Source organism: Petromyzon marinus, chromosome 16, assembly GCF_048934315.1.
Source record: "Petromyzon marinus isolate PM22_M1 ecotype Great Lakes invasive population chromosome 16, UKy_Petmar_22M1.pri1.0, whole genome shotgun sequence".
NCBI lineage: Eukaryota > Metazoa > Chordata > Hyperoartia > Petromyzontiformes > Petromyzontidae > Petromyzon > Petromyzon marinus.
The window spans coordinates 10,580,950-10,596,213 of record NC_133682.1 but is presented as its reverse complement, the minus strand read 5'-3'; the positions used below and the strand labels follow the sequence as shown (position 1 = coordinate 10,596,213).

Here is a 15,264-nt window from a genome sequence, read left to right as displayed (position 1 = left end):
AAGCCAACATCCGAGCTCCAACGGCTGCAACGATAGATAACCCCCCCCACCCCAACTAAAGAACGCAGACTCAAAGTCAATAGCTGCAAGCAGAAATTGCGGTTCTATTTTCTAGACAGTTTGCACAGTATACGTCTGCCGTGATAATCACACCGCACGCTACATATGTTGGCAGCTGAGAAAAAATAATAATAAAATCAGATTCCCGCATCACTTCCATTATACGCCAATGTAAAATCAGAATCAAAATCTTCACTCGCCCTGGAAGAATCCAATGAGCTGCGAAGCTCTTTTTCACGGATGTTCAGCAGGGGCGGGTTCAGCGAGTTAACATCGGCAAAGCAATGCCAACGACAATACGAGGAGCGCATGATAGAGGATAGGTAAGCAAGTCGCTCAACATAAATAAATAGAGATAAATGGCTTCACGCCAACGATAGTGGCGTCAAGCGATGTCCCGCGACCCGCTGTGGCGAGTACACAAACGCGGAATGTGACGTCGCGGTAGCGACGTCACGGTCCAGCTTTCGGAACCAATTCCTCGTCTAACGCAATCAGATGCGTTCCCGAAAATTTCCGCGTTGAGCGAAAAAACTATTTGGCTAAAATGTGAAAGTTGGGACAGAGGCGTGAGATGCGGGCTACGCCGCCACTTGTTCCGTGTCGCTTCCGCGCGTGTGCCCAGAACTCGCGCACTGCTCAGCTGCGCAGCACAAGAAAGTAGTTCGCCCTCGTCGAAACGGCATTGTATCAAAGGGGGGGGCGAACGTTCTGCGTTGTCCGAAAACTTGTTCCCAAAGAGAGGAACCGCGCCAGAGCGAAAACACATTATAGTGTGAACGCCGCGTTAAGTGATGAGCGGGCCGTAATTACGTAGGTGCATCAGCAGGTAGGTAGGTAGGCAAGTGGCTCGGAGAGTGCTTTGAGAAATAGGCACGTGCGTCTCTTGGGAGATGGGTACTTTAGTAGGCAGGTTGGCAGTCCAGTGGATGAGTGGATTGCTAGGTAGGTAATTCAGTAGGAGGCTAAGGTAGTGAACTTCAGTAGCTTCGTAAATGGGTAGGTGGCTTTGCTGCTAGGTTGGGTGGGCAGATAAGTAGGTACAGTAGTTGTGTTTAATAGTTTAGGTCGGTAGGTACTTCAGTATGTAGATATTTCAGTGGATGAATAGGTAGGTATTCCACTCGGTGGGTAGGTGCAAAGGTAAGTAGGTAGGTATAGCCTCGCGAGAGCGTATCAATGGAACACCTCCCGGGAAAGGATACTTGTTGGAGCACAGGAAGAAGGCTGGCAAGGCCACACGGAGCCAACTCAACACTGAGACTTCTGAGTGCCCATAGGGGTTTGAACGCAGACCTGTAAACTCTCCTCTCTCCCTCTGTCTCTCCTCTTCATTTGTGGGGGAGGGGGGGGGGGTTCCCGTCCCTCCCCGCTCGCTTCCGCCAGATAACAGCGGCGGTGGCGGTGGCAGCATTGCTGGTAGACACGTCCCACAGCCCGGAACGTGGCAGGCCGTTCATCAGCCCTAATTGATACCAGCGGCAGGGTCCCTGGCCAAGCCCTCTAGACGCCCCCCCCCCACACCGCAACCCCCCCCCCCCAGCCCCCACCTTCACCCGTTTCTCTCCCGAGCGCCGCTAAGCAGAAACACGTGGCGAGCTGCAGAACCTGCAACACAGCACGGCCGTCGCTCCATCCGTGTCGAGAGGAGCCACGAAAGCGAGATGTTAACTCCCTCGCCTGGTATCCTGGAGGTCGTGGGGTCGATCTCGACCCTGACGCCTGCTGCTGTGTATTTGGAGTTTGCGTGTCTCTCTCTCTCTCATCATCATCACGGTGGCTAGGAGATGTTAACGACCTCGCCTGGTACGCAGGAGGTCGTGGGTTCGATCCTGACCCTGACGCCTGCTGCTGCTGTATATTTGGAGTCTGGGTGTCTCTCTCTCTCCCCGTGGTCATGTGGATCTTTCTCCGGGCCCTCCGGTTTCCCCCACCCCACCCCACCCCCCCACATTTGGAATCAACATCACGCATTTAAGTGTATTTGGCTTCGACAACTTTCCACGTGATAAGCCGCTTTGTTGAGCTGTCGTTTTTGATAGGCAGGTCGCTTCTGAAAAAGAGCTACGTAGCTCAGCGGGTCTTACCTGGTCAAATAAAAACGAGTTAGTTAACCGGCCAGCCCACGTGCAGTGATGTGCAACAGGGTATTTCGGTGCACACACATCAGTGAGAACAGCCGTGCGTAACTGCAGTCACGTTATACTATAACACTGAACACATTAATTAACACTGCCTTAAACGGAAAAAGAATACATATACATACAATAGGTCGCGTTTTGGGGAAAATCCCCCTTGTTTAACGCTGTTATGGCCCCCTCCTTCACGATATGCTTCGTTGAATGAGGTTCGGGCCACTGCCGGTAACGTCACGCAATGCAAGGGGGGCCACTGTCGGCAGGGAGCGGGGCGGGGGGGGGGGGCGGCACAGATGAAACAAAAACACGGGTAACGCAACACACGTGTAAATGAGTCTACGAAAACATATTTACTGTTTACCCCCGCGTAGAGTTGGGGGCAAAGGCTAAGAAGGCGTCCATCTGGTTTCGGCGTCTCTCGCAGTGGCCGGTCACGGCACCGTCGCGATCGCTCGTAACGGAAGCGGCGGTGCCTACGGGCCGCGGAGGAACACGGAGTGCCCGGTTTTTGCATTTTTCTCCCTTTTGCCGGCAAGGACGGTTCATCGGCACCTCCCTGCGATGAGCACAAGTTGGCTGCGTGCGGTGCGAAAGAAGTTAAACGTACATACGGAGGTACGTCATCCGCCCACGGATCCACAAGAGTCTAACCGAGCGCAGGTCTGCACGAGAATTTTCGTGATGCTGCCCTGGCAGTGTTGCGCACACCCAACAGAAACCCGACGTGCCCGTCGGTCACACGTGCCGCATTATTGTAAAGCGTAATGGGCGACGTTTCGGGTAATGCCCCTCTTGCATGCTGAGGAGTAGAACAAATATAAACAAATAAACTCTTGGGCCTTATATATTAAAAAAAAACATTTAGTGTTATGAAGGGTTACATCCTAATTGTCTCAATCGTATTACGTATGAATTGTCGTATGTGATTACTATAATTGCATCCAACAGGAATCTTTGTGCATACTTAAGACTGGTCCCTGTCATATGAACGTGGAATTTCCAACACAGGGTCAAGCCTGCCAAGAAGGCTGAGGTTTTTTCCCCCATCGCTCATTGGAGCAGAGGTACTGACTTAAAAAAAAAAAATGCCTGCGTTGTCACCAATTGCCGAATTTTTTGTTTTATTCCACAAGCCCCTTTGCAAATCCACTGCTGGATGAAGGCCTCCGCACGTTACTGTCGCTCACGAGGTCGAGTGACCATGCTTGACCATGCTGGCCCACAGGGGGTGGTGGGGGAAGGGAGCGGGGAGACGCCGAGCAAAGACGCGATCGGATGTCACTCTCCGCCTGGTGTCAGCCGCGGCCGGGGAAATGAATTCAGATGGCCGTGTTGGGAGCTCGGTGCGCGCCAGCTCCAGCCCTCGTGCACGTCCGGCAAGCGTCGATCTCGCGGAAACCTGAGCGCGAGTGGAAAGCTGCGTGAAACTGCGCCGAGGCAAGTGGCGATTCAGCCGCCTGGTGAATCGCTGAATTTGGAAACGTGCGTTGTATAATATTTGGCTGCTGTACATTTCCACGTGGCGATAAGCCACTTTCGTTGAGCTATCATTTGTGGCCAGGTCGCTTCTGAAAATTAGCTGTGGGGCTCGGTGGGTCTGACCTGCTGAAATAGAAATAGTTTTCAGTTTTATAGTTTTAAATTTGTCACGACGCTGGCTGGCGATTCCATCCGAGAGGCCACTGTTTATATTTTGTTGTTGTTGCTGCTTCTATTGTGGTACATGCAGTCTCTAGGTCGACTCAGCCTCAAATGAGCACCTGGAGCAGTGTGTAAACATCGCCACGAGGGAGACAAAGGCGGCCAGGCGTGGTGCTGTAAACGCACCCCTTCGTGTGCCATGCCACTACTCACTAATAGCACTTGCCTCAACAGTCTGTTCAGGCTATACGGGGATGACATGAATTAATTACATACAATGCTATTATTCGATTCTCACATGCATGTAATGTGAGACAAATGCAATGTGTAATTAGATGCGCGCAGTTATATGTGTGTAATGTGAGCATAAGAATCGGTTTTCATCGATGAATCAATGCATCATCACATACCCAATATGTATGTACGCATGCACATTCATCCATGTTCTGAACTTGTATGGATATACGTATCTAAATATATATACACACACAGACACATGCACCCAACAGTGTGTGCACATGTGGCACAAATAAAAATTGAGCCTAGCCTGATGTTTTCGAGGGCCCACATCAGATAAATCCCGCAGAGTTAATTTAAAATGTGCGGAAACCCATTAATCATTCACTTACAGCGGCTGCATTGGCAGCACCCGATACGACCGCTCTTGAATGAGCCAGATCGGTTTTGCTCCGCACGTGTCTTAGGGATTGTAATGAATGGGCGCGGCACCCTTCCCGGCGTGCTGCGTGGAGAGGGAGCGGAGAGGGAGCGTGCACTCGAAATCCCGCACTCGATTCCCAGCCAAGCATGACGTCAGCAGCAAGTTGGTATGCGATGCTGGTCTGGGCCTCCCCTAAGGTCGGCTCAGCCGGTGCCGGGGGTGACAAAATGTGTGCCGGACACGCGCCGGTGTTGCACACGCAACTTGTACACCGCGACGGTGTAAATAGCCCGGCGTGGTGGCGCGTGCCGACATTCCAATGCTTCGAAGGCAAGCGTTGGTGCATCACGTAGATCAGTGTTCTTCATGGCAAGGCCCGCGGGCCTGCTGGTGGCCCCTGGTGGCCTTTAGTGCGGTCCCTGACATGCGACCCTACACAATACACAAACGTGTAAACACCATACCATCATCATCATCGTGCTGGTTACAAATGTGTGGAGGCCCTCTCACTGACGATGTCTTATCTACGAAAGTGGGCACCCCCCCCCCGACCCCCCCCCCCCCCTCTAGAAATGAGTGAAGAACACCGACGCAGATTCAGGATAATCCCAAACCCACCGAGCTCTATCGCCCCGAATGACAAGGAGCATCGCAGCATCTCCCTTGGCGTGATTCACGCCGCGTCGCGCCGCACGATTTTCGTAGCAACGTCCTGAGATTTGGGGAATGCGTGACGGCAGCAATTTGGGAAGATAAGCAATCAAGAGGATGCGATGCATTTGCGATGTACGTGTGCATTTTGAAATAATTTTCCTCCGTACGTGGCCAACCGCACTCTCCGTAGGTGGGAATGTATAAGGACAAAAGTGCAAACACACTTCATACAAAGGCAAAAAGACAAAGATCCTCCATATAGCCTTAATAGACTGTTGGGGCAAGTGCTGTTCGCGAGTGGCACCTACGAAGGCCGGAAGGGCACACGAGGCAGTGAGAGGCCAGTACTACGCCCGATTCGCCAGTGGCGGCTTTTACACACCGCACCACGTACTCATTTGAGGCTGAGTCGACCCAGGAGAGGCCCAGCACCAGGTCAGATAATCGTCACTGGTGTTGGCCGTGAGCGGGAATCGAACTCGGGTCGCTGAGTTTGCAGCGCAGCGCGCTGACCGCTCCCCCCTAATACATATACACAGCCACGCATGCGTGCACACGGACGCGTGCACGCACACAGGTTAACCACACGCGCAACTACATGGGGGTGCACTCATAAAAGGCGCGCAAGGCGCGCAAGCGTGATCCATCATCAATACGGGAGACGTACGGTGCTCCGTGGGTTCGGGGATGAAGATGACCAGGAGATGGCAGTTGGTGGAGCGGCTTTGCGAACCCGTTCGTGTGGACCTTAGAGGGTTCTCAAGAGGTGCACAACGACATTAATTAAGACCCCGCGGCCGGCCCAGGACACGCTGGTGGGTCGATGTCGCTCAGCTGACCTGGGAATTCCCCAGGAAGAGCTAGCGTCTGTCGCCAGGGAGGTCTGGACCGCTCTACTCAACACACTGCCGCCACTCCCCTCACCAGGACAAGCGGACTGAGAATTGAACAAATTAGTATTGCGGTGCATGAAGCTACCTAGAAATACTTTTAGAGATTGCTCTCTTGGATGAATAAATAACAGTATTCTTGCACTGGACAAATCACCCAGAATCCATGCAATCTCATCAGATACTCAGAAGCTAAGGAGGTTTGAGCCGCGAGAGTGCTAGGATGGGTTGCCATAGGGCTTGCAGTGCAACGTGGTGCACAGAAGAGGGTAGTGCAGAAAAATCCATTGTTGTGCCGTACTTCTATGTTCCCGCATCAAAGTTCCCTACGCTCAAATCACGCACTGACCAGTGTGGTGAAATATGGTCAAATAGTCCCCATCCACCAATGTGCATTAAATTTTGCTTTGAAGCTTTCGTGACTGCATGGATTCATCTTCTTGGTCCTTTCGGTAAAGTCACGTAGAAGGGAAAAAATAAAATAACAAAAACAAAACATAATAAAATAAAATTATCACGACGTTTCGGCCACAACACAATGACCACTTAGCAGTGTTCATTGGAGCGCTGTCTTCCCGGCAGTTCTGTTTCTTCACCTGAAGACGGCTGCTTGTGTTGTGGCCGAAACGTCGTGATAATTTTACTTTATGATGGTTTATTTTTTATTATTTTATTATTTGCCTTCTACGTGACGTTACCGAAAGAACCAAAAAGATAGTGTGCATCAGTTCACCGGAATAGGCGTTTGCTAACACTCGTCTGGGGGGGGGGGGGATCCATGTGTGTGTGTTTGTGCGCAGATGTCATATGTCCAGACAGGTACATGTGCACGCTAGAATAAAGTATTTATAGATATCCGTTTAAAACGTGAGCATGTGTTTATCGCTTTTTACATCATAAGGCATAGCTCTAACGGTGAAATAACCCCCCCCCCCCCCACCGTACGAAAGTTACAAATCATCTGAGACTGGTGCCTCGGAGGAAAATCAAGCCCCGAGCAAAAATAGGTTTTGTCAGCCACTAACACTCATCACAATTGCAACCAGATGGCCGAGCGAGTGGGAGAGCAGGCTTCAATAAACCGTGTTAGGGCCACATTCCCCCTCACTCCCAGCTTGTGCCCAGCATCAAAGGCCACCCGTCAACAGTGTTTGGTCTGCACTAATATCAACGCAACAAACCTCTGTCGCGAGACAAGCTGGGCAAGGCCAGTGCACTAAACGAGCCTCGACATACACGCCGAACACGGACGTAATATTGTTAATCTGTCAAAACGGTGCAGTGGTCAGAGAGCTCGGCAAAACAACCAGAAGGTTTCGAGTTTTAAATGACTGCTCCGAGGTCGGCACAACCCAACATCATCCCGTTAGTGGTCGACACAGTGAGTACAACGATGTGAGAAGCCAACGGTGATTGATCATCTGCCTGGAGAATACGGGATGAGTGCCACTTTGCGGGAAGTCAACCGCGGACGACCCATGGATCGAATGCCCAACTACCACCCCGCCGTCACGGGAACATGGAATTCCGTTCCTGGCTCGGAGCTTGCCAACGGAGGGCGAGTGCTGCCCAGCTGCTCGTACGGCCAAGGTGACGTACCAAACGGAATGCTAAAAAGTCGCAATAACCGTGGACCAACTTCTAAAGGGACTGTCGGCACCACACCTACAATACGAGGGGCCGTGGATTTTTCGAGTCAGCCCTTACGCTGAACCATTTGTTGTTTGTTAAGATTATTTAATAAGTTCTACCCCGAGGTCATATCGTAAACAGGCCAGGGGTCAATTACAATGGTTAACTGTGTGATTTGTAATCAATTTTAATCGCAGTGTAATTGTAGATTCGGCTAACGATGCTGCTATAACCGCGATAATAATTAAAGCTCAGGTCTAATCGTTGCGGGTGCTTTTTCTCGTTTGCCCTGCCCCGCCCAACCATTGCTGTTTCTGTGTTGTGTTGCTCATGGGTAATGATAATATAATTATTCGTCTGCTCTGTGGTGTTTTGCATCCTATTTTGAACTCTCAGAAACAAAAAGGGACACAATCGAGGATTTAAATGAATGTGCTTTAAACAGTGGACTTGAACAGCGTCGTGTGTGATGGCTATGGTGATGCCGCACAACTGCAATCCAGAGTTGGTGGAACACGAGGAGATGGAGCCACAATAGTGTACACGTGACCCCCAAACCCACAAGGCTGTGTTTATCAAACCTGTTTGGCCCGCGGACCAATCAGTTGCTGCAAACATTTCCACGGACCACCCCCACCACTGCGGACAAAACGCATTCACTGATCTCTCTAAATATCACTCATACTAAATGACTCATATTACCGTAACATAAAAACATGTTTCTTTAAACGCAGGTGTTTTTTTAGGAGGGGGTGCGGGGGGCATTCAGATGTGAGGGTTAGGGTAGTTTAATCAGGGTAGTTTACCTAACCTTATTTTAAAATTAAATATTAATGTCCGAAACAAAAGGTACAATAAACGTTGTCACTATTGTCTGGATCAAGCTGCGTTTTCAATCACAGCCACCGGCGGACCACCTGGAGGACCGTCGCGGACCACCTGGTGGGTGCGGCGGATCACACTCTGAGAACCACTGCGCCATGGGGCAATGAGGTGGCGGTGCCTGCTGGACGGAGGACAGCAAGTTGGCATCCGGAAATGGCCTTACGGATTCAAGTGCCGCCTTGCACCAGCGACGCATGCATCATATCACGTTTCTCCGAACAAATGAGTTTGAACGCGTGTACGCTGCCAGCGATGTGTGCTCTTGAGTTCACGGAAAGAAGATTGAACAAACAAGATGGACAATACCAGTGAGAGAGTACGAAATAAAGAGCAGGGAATGGATTATTTCATGGAAGAGTGACCCCGGATCATGACAATTCATTGAATATTTAGCAGGAAGATAGTGGGTGGGGGGAATGGTAAGAATAGATGCATGCCAAAAAGTTGGGTTCAAGAAATTAGATTCCTATATTGCAATTTGATCACTAATGTAGCTGTTAAGGATGCTGTACTGTAGTAGGCCTAAATACCATGTTCCGAGATGAGGTGAATTGGACGACTTGGGAGACTCGTATACATGTGCACATGTCCACATGAACGTACATGTCCATACATGTACACATGGACGTACATGTATGTACATGTGTACATCTACGTTCACAGCCCTTTGCCAATCCACTGCCGGATGAGGGCCTCTCCACGTCTTGGGGTTATTTGACCATACTTCACCATGCTGGTCCATGCGTTATGGCAGTACATGGGGGCATAGAAGGGCCATACAGCATCGGATTTTGCTGCACTGCCCTCCGCTGCCCATAGCGTAGCACTGACACCCAAGCAGAAGAATGCGCTGACAACCGCCGGAATCCAACGTTTGAATCTACGCGTAAGGCCGCTGTCGATAATGAAACCGGGTTTCCCCGTGACCTACCTTTTCTCTCCCGCCTATGACCGAGTTCCCCTCTCTCTACATATATGAAAAAAATGCCATTCCCCCCCCCCCTGTTTCTGCGCAGGCAAAAAAAAATTTGAAACAAGTGTTGGCGAGAAGGAAATCAGGCACCACAATGGGGCAAACTTCCCATACTCCCAGAGCTGCAGAAATGCCCTGCGCCTCTTCTGAACTCTTACAAATACGTCATGGGTGTGAAGCAGGACATGCAGTGGCGCATGCACTGCGCTATGAGCCCGGGCAACCAGAGTTTGATTGTCGGCCACTGCTAACATCAAGTTAAACTAAACAAAACGAATTTTACACGCTTTCTATTAACTCACTCTGTCTGTTGTTGTTGTTGTATCCTCAAATCTTGTAACTCAATTTTAACCCACTTCCCAATGTGCTATCGACTGCAAACTTGGTATACTTATGTCATACTGATGACAATACTATATTCTATCATTAAAATTTTTAAAACATATATTTTTCAACGTTATTTTTTTATGTTATGTTTCTGCTTGGGTCTAATTGTCCACGCTCAACTTACGTTGGCTGTAAATCACCACGGCCCCTTACGTTATGGCAAGCTTTGCGGCCACTTCCTGGAGTCGTGGAGTTCTGCCATTACGAGTACGGTACATTTCATTAAAGCGTGTTTTAAAAAAAGTATTTTTAAATAATACTTATTATTTTACCAGGTAAGACCCACTGAGCTACACAGCTTTTTTTCAGAAGCGACCTGGCCACACAAATGGTAGCCCAACGAAGTGGCTTATCACGTGGAAAACCTTTTCCACGCCAAATACTCTAAACGCATGATTCTAAATGTGGAGGGAAAAACCGGAGATCCGGAGAAAAATCCAAAAAAACAGGACCCAGAGAAAGTAAAAAATGTAGTTGTTCATTTTGGATATAGGCCATCCGCATATAAAGGTACGGCCCTGCAATTTCATGCTGGTACCACTGCTGGAAAAACCGCCACCACAAGAGGGAGCTCTAGTGAGCCCTGTAGACTTGCTAAACAATAACATCGATTCTCACCTTATCTTGTACGTATGTTGCACTTCTTTCGCACCACACGTAGCCAACCGTGCTCATCGGAGGTGTGGATATATCTATAGAACGCCATAGCTCAAGGCTCAAGGTACTTTAAATAGTTTAAAAGCGGTCCAAAAATACAGTAATTTAGATGGCAGGGGCGTGCAAAGGCTGAGGAATGAGTGACCATAACAGAGGATGCACTGGGGTAATGAAAGGCCTATATAGGAGAGGGACGTAATGGAGTGGAGGGGTGAGGCAAAGGAAGAGGAAGGGAATGGGTAATGAAGAGGAAAGCTTTGAGGAACAAAAGGAGGTTAAGGCGGGGTACTGCTGAGTATATAGGGTAAGTTAATTCCAATAGTAGGTAAATCAAGATTGAAAACTCATTTATTTAGAACTGATTTTTGTGTTTAAATAGCACGATGGAACCGTTGACGTCTACTGTCAAGTGTACGTCACGTATAATAATAGGGTTTTACCCCTTTTTTCTGGCAACAAAACTGAAACCTTTTTACAAGGATTCATGTCTGCATTAACCACAATACCTGCAAAAGGCGTCATCTGGTCAAGTACGAACTGGGTCGAGGCTCAAAAGAAAGCCGTCCCTTGGTGTGGACCAATCAGTTTCAAGGACAATGCCACATATATTATCATAGTACGTTTTATGTTTGCATTTTAACTGCAGGTATTGTGGTTAATGCAGTAACATGAATCGTTGTAAAAAGGTTTCAGTTTTGTTGCCAGAAAAAAGGGGAAAAACCCTATTATTATATTTTGGTACTGGCAAAGGAGGTCTAATGATGTACGTCACTTATTATTATTAATATTCATATCTTCTTTGGTTCTTTCGGTAAAGTCACGTAGCGCTGTCCTCCAGACAGTCTCGTCCCTTCACCTGATGAAGGCCGCTTGTGTTGTGGCCGAAACGTCGTGAGACTTTTCATCGTGTTATTTTATTTTATCGATTTATTATTTTATTCTCATTCTACGTGACTTTACCGAAAGAACCAAAGAAGGCGAATCCTTGCAGTCACGAAAGCTTTTAGTCGAATCGTTCAAATCCTTAATAGACCCGCAGCGTGAACTGCCGTGGCTGCCAGGCAAGCAGCAGCCGCACACTCCCGCCCGACCCGTGTCACCGCCACCAGAACGCCGCGTGCGTGACCTCGTACCTGGGCTGCGCCAGGCAGCCTGGCGCGATCACCTCCCTGGGAGGAACGCCTCCGCCCCGACGCAGCGACGTCAACGCGGCCATGCTGACCGCCACGTCGCTCGGCATTCCCGGCAGGCGCGGCAGCACTCCCAGAATCCTTTCTGCCAAGCTGTCGCCGTGGTGGCCCACGGCTCCTGCGAGAATGAATGGAAGCGCACGAACCAGGTCAAGCGGAAGCGTCGCACATCCCCTTAGCGTGCGTGACTATGCACGGTGTAAAATAAGTCCAACATATGTACATCGTTATCAGTCATGATCGATCCGCTGCTGGATGAAGACCTCCTCAAGCCCTTCCCATTGGTGGCCCTAAGCCAATGGTGTAAATTGCACATGCTTATGATGGGTCAAGTCTATCCTTAGCACAATGACTGTTGACTTTCACAATGTGAGATTTTATTTTATCCTCTGAGCAAAGGGCTGAGTTGACCACCAAGTCAAGCGTTTGATCCACGTGTCACCTGCATGGATTTGGATCCCGGGGTTTGGAAAAAAAATCGGTAATGTTTACGAACATGTACTTATGGAAACAACATCAATGACGTGAAAAACTGGATAATTGATGTGCAGCGTTGTGGGACGCGATTGCACGAATGACGCTACATAAAATGAAATTACCATCAACTGGTCAAAAATGTTGCTGCGACATTATTGAAGAGTCAAACGTTCATTTCAGATCTTCTCTCGACGACCCTGCGGCCAGTGAACAGTCAACACAGTCCGCATTTCTCGCAATGGACGAGCGCTGTCCACTGTCCCACACGCTGCGTGCAAATCGACGGGAGCCACACACAGCGTCCGTAATAATCTCTCACCCGCCAGGTCCAGCGTCCTGTCCACGAGGACCAAAGAGGCTCGGCCAGGCGCGCCCTTCCTCCGAGCGCGCGCGGGAGGCAGCGAGGCCAACTCGTTGGCCAGCAGGCGACTCGTGGGGCCCACGGCGAAACACTCCTCCCGCACGCCGAGATGCCTCAGCGCCGAGTCCAGCCACCAGGCGAGGAGGCGCAGGGACGAGGCGTAGGGCGCGGGCAACGCCGACACGTCCACGTCGTTCAGACTGTGCTGCTGCTGCGACTTCTGCTTCTGCTGCGGCTGCTGCTGCTTGGCGCCTCGCCTGCTGCCCCTGCCACCAGCCAGAGCGCCATTCAGGTCGCTCGGCACGAGCGGGAAGAGCGATGCGGAGGCCGGAGCGAGGACGACGCCGCTCGCCAGCGGGCAGAGCGCGATGCCGGCCGCGTGGAGGACGCGCGCGGTGCAGTCGGCGCCACCGCTGCCGCTCATCCACTGGCGCAGGTTCTGCTCGAGGAGTTCGAAAAGCACGGGCCGGGGCTCGCTGTCCGCTGCTGAGCTTGAGGTTGCCGCCGCCGCCGCCGCTGCTGCTACTGCAGCCGCCGAGACACCCAGTCCTCCTCCTCCACCCTGCTGCTGCTGGAGGAGGTCAAGGTGAGCGGTGTGGCTCACGGACGTGAACACCACGCATTGGTGGACGCCGCCCGCAGACACCACGTCCCGCAAAGACGCGGCCACGCGGCCTCCGAGCAGCACCGGGGAGCTGAGAGCAAAGACGACCTTGTTCGGCTGACGGTGCTGCTGCTGCTGCTGCACACCGTCCCGCCGTCCTGGGAAGGCCCTGAGGGCCGCGGCCCCGGCTCGCCAGGGCCCCGCGTCTCCCCCGACTCCGCCCGTCCAGTGCAGCGACTCGGCGCACGCCTCGTCCACGAACACCGCGGCGTCCTGCGCCTCGGATAGCACGAGGCGCCAGCCGGCCAGGGCCAGGGGAGCGAGGTCTCCAGCGGCGGACATCGCCAGCTGCGCTCTTAGGCTTATCACGAGAACAATGACAACGGGACTACGGTGGCGAATTAAAATCCGCGTTGGATCAACAAGACGCGCGTGTCCACCACCCGCTGTGCAGTTGAGGGTCGCGTCTGAAAATCCGATGCGATTTTTTGTTTTAAAAAAAACAAGATGCGATTGACAGCGTGCGCTGGGGCTTGTCGTTACGTCGTATAATCCGGTGTTATAGCCGACACGGCAGTAATGTTGTTGTTTGTTGTTGTTATTGTTTGTTTGCTGTGAAGTTGAACTCGAATCGGACGTCGCCCGCTGCTGTTTACAGTGCGCGCGGCGTGGCGTCACGCGGCTTCGCATTACCTAGACCGGATAGACGCGCGCCCGCGCTCATTGGCCGGAGGGCGACGCTGAGCCGCGTCGCGATTGGCCGAGGCGTCGCTTTCGCGGCCAATGGGGGGGGGGCGAGATGCGTGTGCGTGGTAGGGATTTGAGTGACGCCGCGAAGGTGGACCGGGCCGCACGCTGATGACGACGGCGGGAGAGACCATTCGCGTCGCGGGGGTGTTGATGAACTTGGGACTAAAGATGTTTATAATTTGTTTTCCAAGTGTCGATTGGTAAGGGAATTAACTGAAGTGTTTATATGAGACGCGTCAACTTGTAAGTATTGTAAAATATACAGTACATCGGATGTACTTCCAAATAATGTAATGACCTCGTATGTAATAGCTTAGCAAGCGCTGTAAATGCATATAATTAGTTTCATAGTTTTATTTATTTTGGTATAGCCCTGTGAGCCATTCGGCTCTTGAATCGGGTGCAACCGCAACAAACAAAAAACACGAACAAGAAAAACATCTTAAAGTGACTGTGTGACTGTGCAAACAGAAAATCCAGGAAAAAAAACATCAAAATATTCCTGAAATACCACCGTACATCAACGCTGTGCAAAAATCCCAGTGGGATGCAAGTCAAACAACAACCACAAGACAACTAAGATTAAAGCCATCAGTCTAACTCCGTACTACAATAAACAAAAACATTGCCAAACCAAAAAATGTTTTCGAAATCACCAAAATAAAGCCATAAATTGCAATGTAACAGTGATCATAGGAATTGTGACCGAATTTTTTTAACAATAAACTACATAAATAACATGTAACACCAAACCCTGTAGCCACAGCTGGCTTCATAAGTCACTCCACAAACAACAGGAGCATCAGTCGGAGTATCAACATTTCTCAATGCACCTTTAAGATCAGCACGCTAAATAAAAATACAGGATAATACTTTGCAGCGGTCATCCGGAGCGAAACATTTTATTTTATTTAGGCCACTGAATAGCAGTGGCAGCTAGGGGTGTACAACTCCTCTAGAGCAGTTTTGAGTGAAGATCTCATAGCGATTCAAGTTGCAGTTTATTGGCAATAGCATTCCAGACCCTGGGGGGCATCAATATCGTATCTCTGTCCACAATAATAAATACATTACTACAATATTAACTTAACTACATATAACATGAATACCGTATACGATGTAGTTACCGGTAATGTGGGGGGGGGGGGGACCCGGCTTTAACGATCCTTTAACAATATCGTCCACGAAACAATACCGCGTCACACGTGGCAAATGAAACGCGCCACGCGAATGATAACTCCACCGCATCATCGGTCATGCTCGATCCGCCGCTGGATGAGCTGTCCCCATTATCCTGCGCCAAT

At 50.5% G+C, this 15,264-nt stretch overlaps 1 protein-coding gene and 1 long non-coding RNA gene across 4 annotated transcripts in view; one reads left to right on the top strand and one right to left on the bottom strand.

Moving 5' to 3' along the window:
• SCFD2 (sec1 family domain containing 2) overlaps positions 1-15,077 on the bottom strand; it is a 130,825-nt gene extending 115,748 nt beyond the window's left edge. The window contains exons 1-2 of one of the 3 annotated variants that reach the window (XR_012941829.1): positions 12,565-14,965; positions 11,712-11,886 (exon numbers count right to left, since the gene is read on the bottom strand). Coding sequence is in view for 2 of the 3 variants with exons in the window: in XM_076067501.1 (XP_075923616.1) it covers positions 11,712-11,886; positions 12,565-13,900 (1,511 nt within the window). In the remaining variant the exon portion in view is untranslated. Of the gene's footprint in view, positions 1-11,711; positions 11,887-12,564 lie in introns of all 3 variants that reach the window. The other 2 variants (XM_076067501.1, XM_032955181.2) reach the window with 2 other exon arrangements.
• LOC142924748 (uncharacterized) lies at positions 5,276-9,979 on the top strand. The gene is made up of 2 exons (XR_012941830.1): positions 5,276-7,634; positions 8,579-9,979. It is a non-coding gene; the product is annotated as an uncharacterized LOC142924748 (long non-coding RNA).
• Positions 15,078-15,264: the final 187 nt, after the last annotated feature.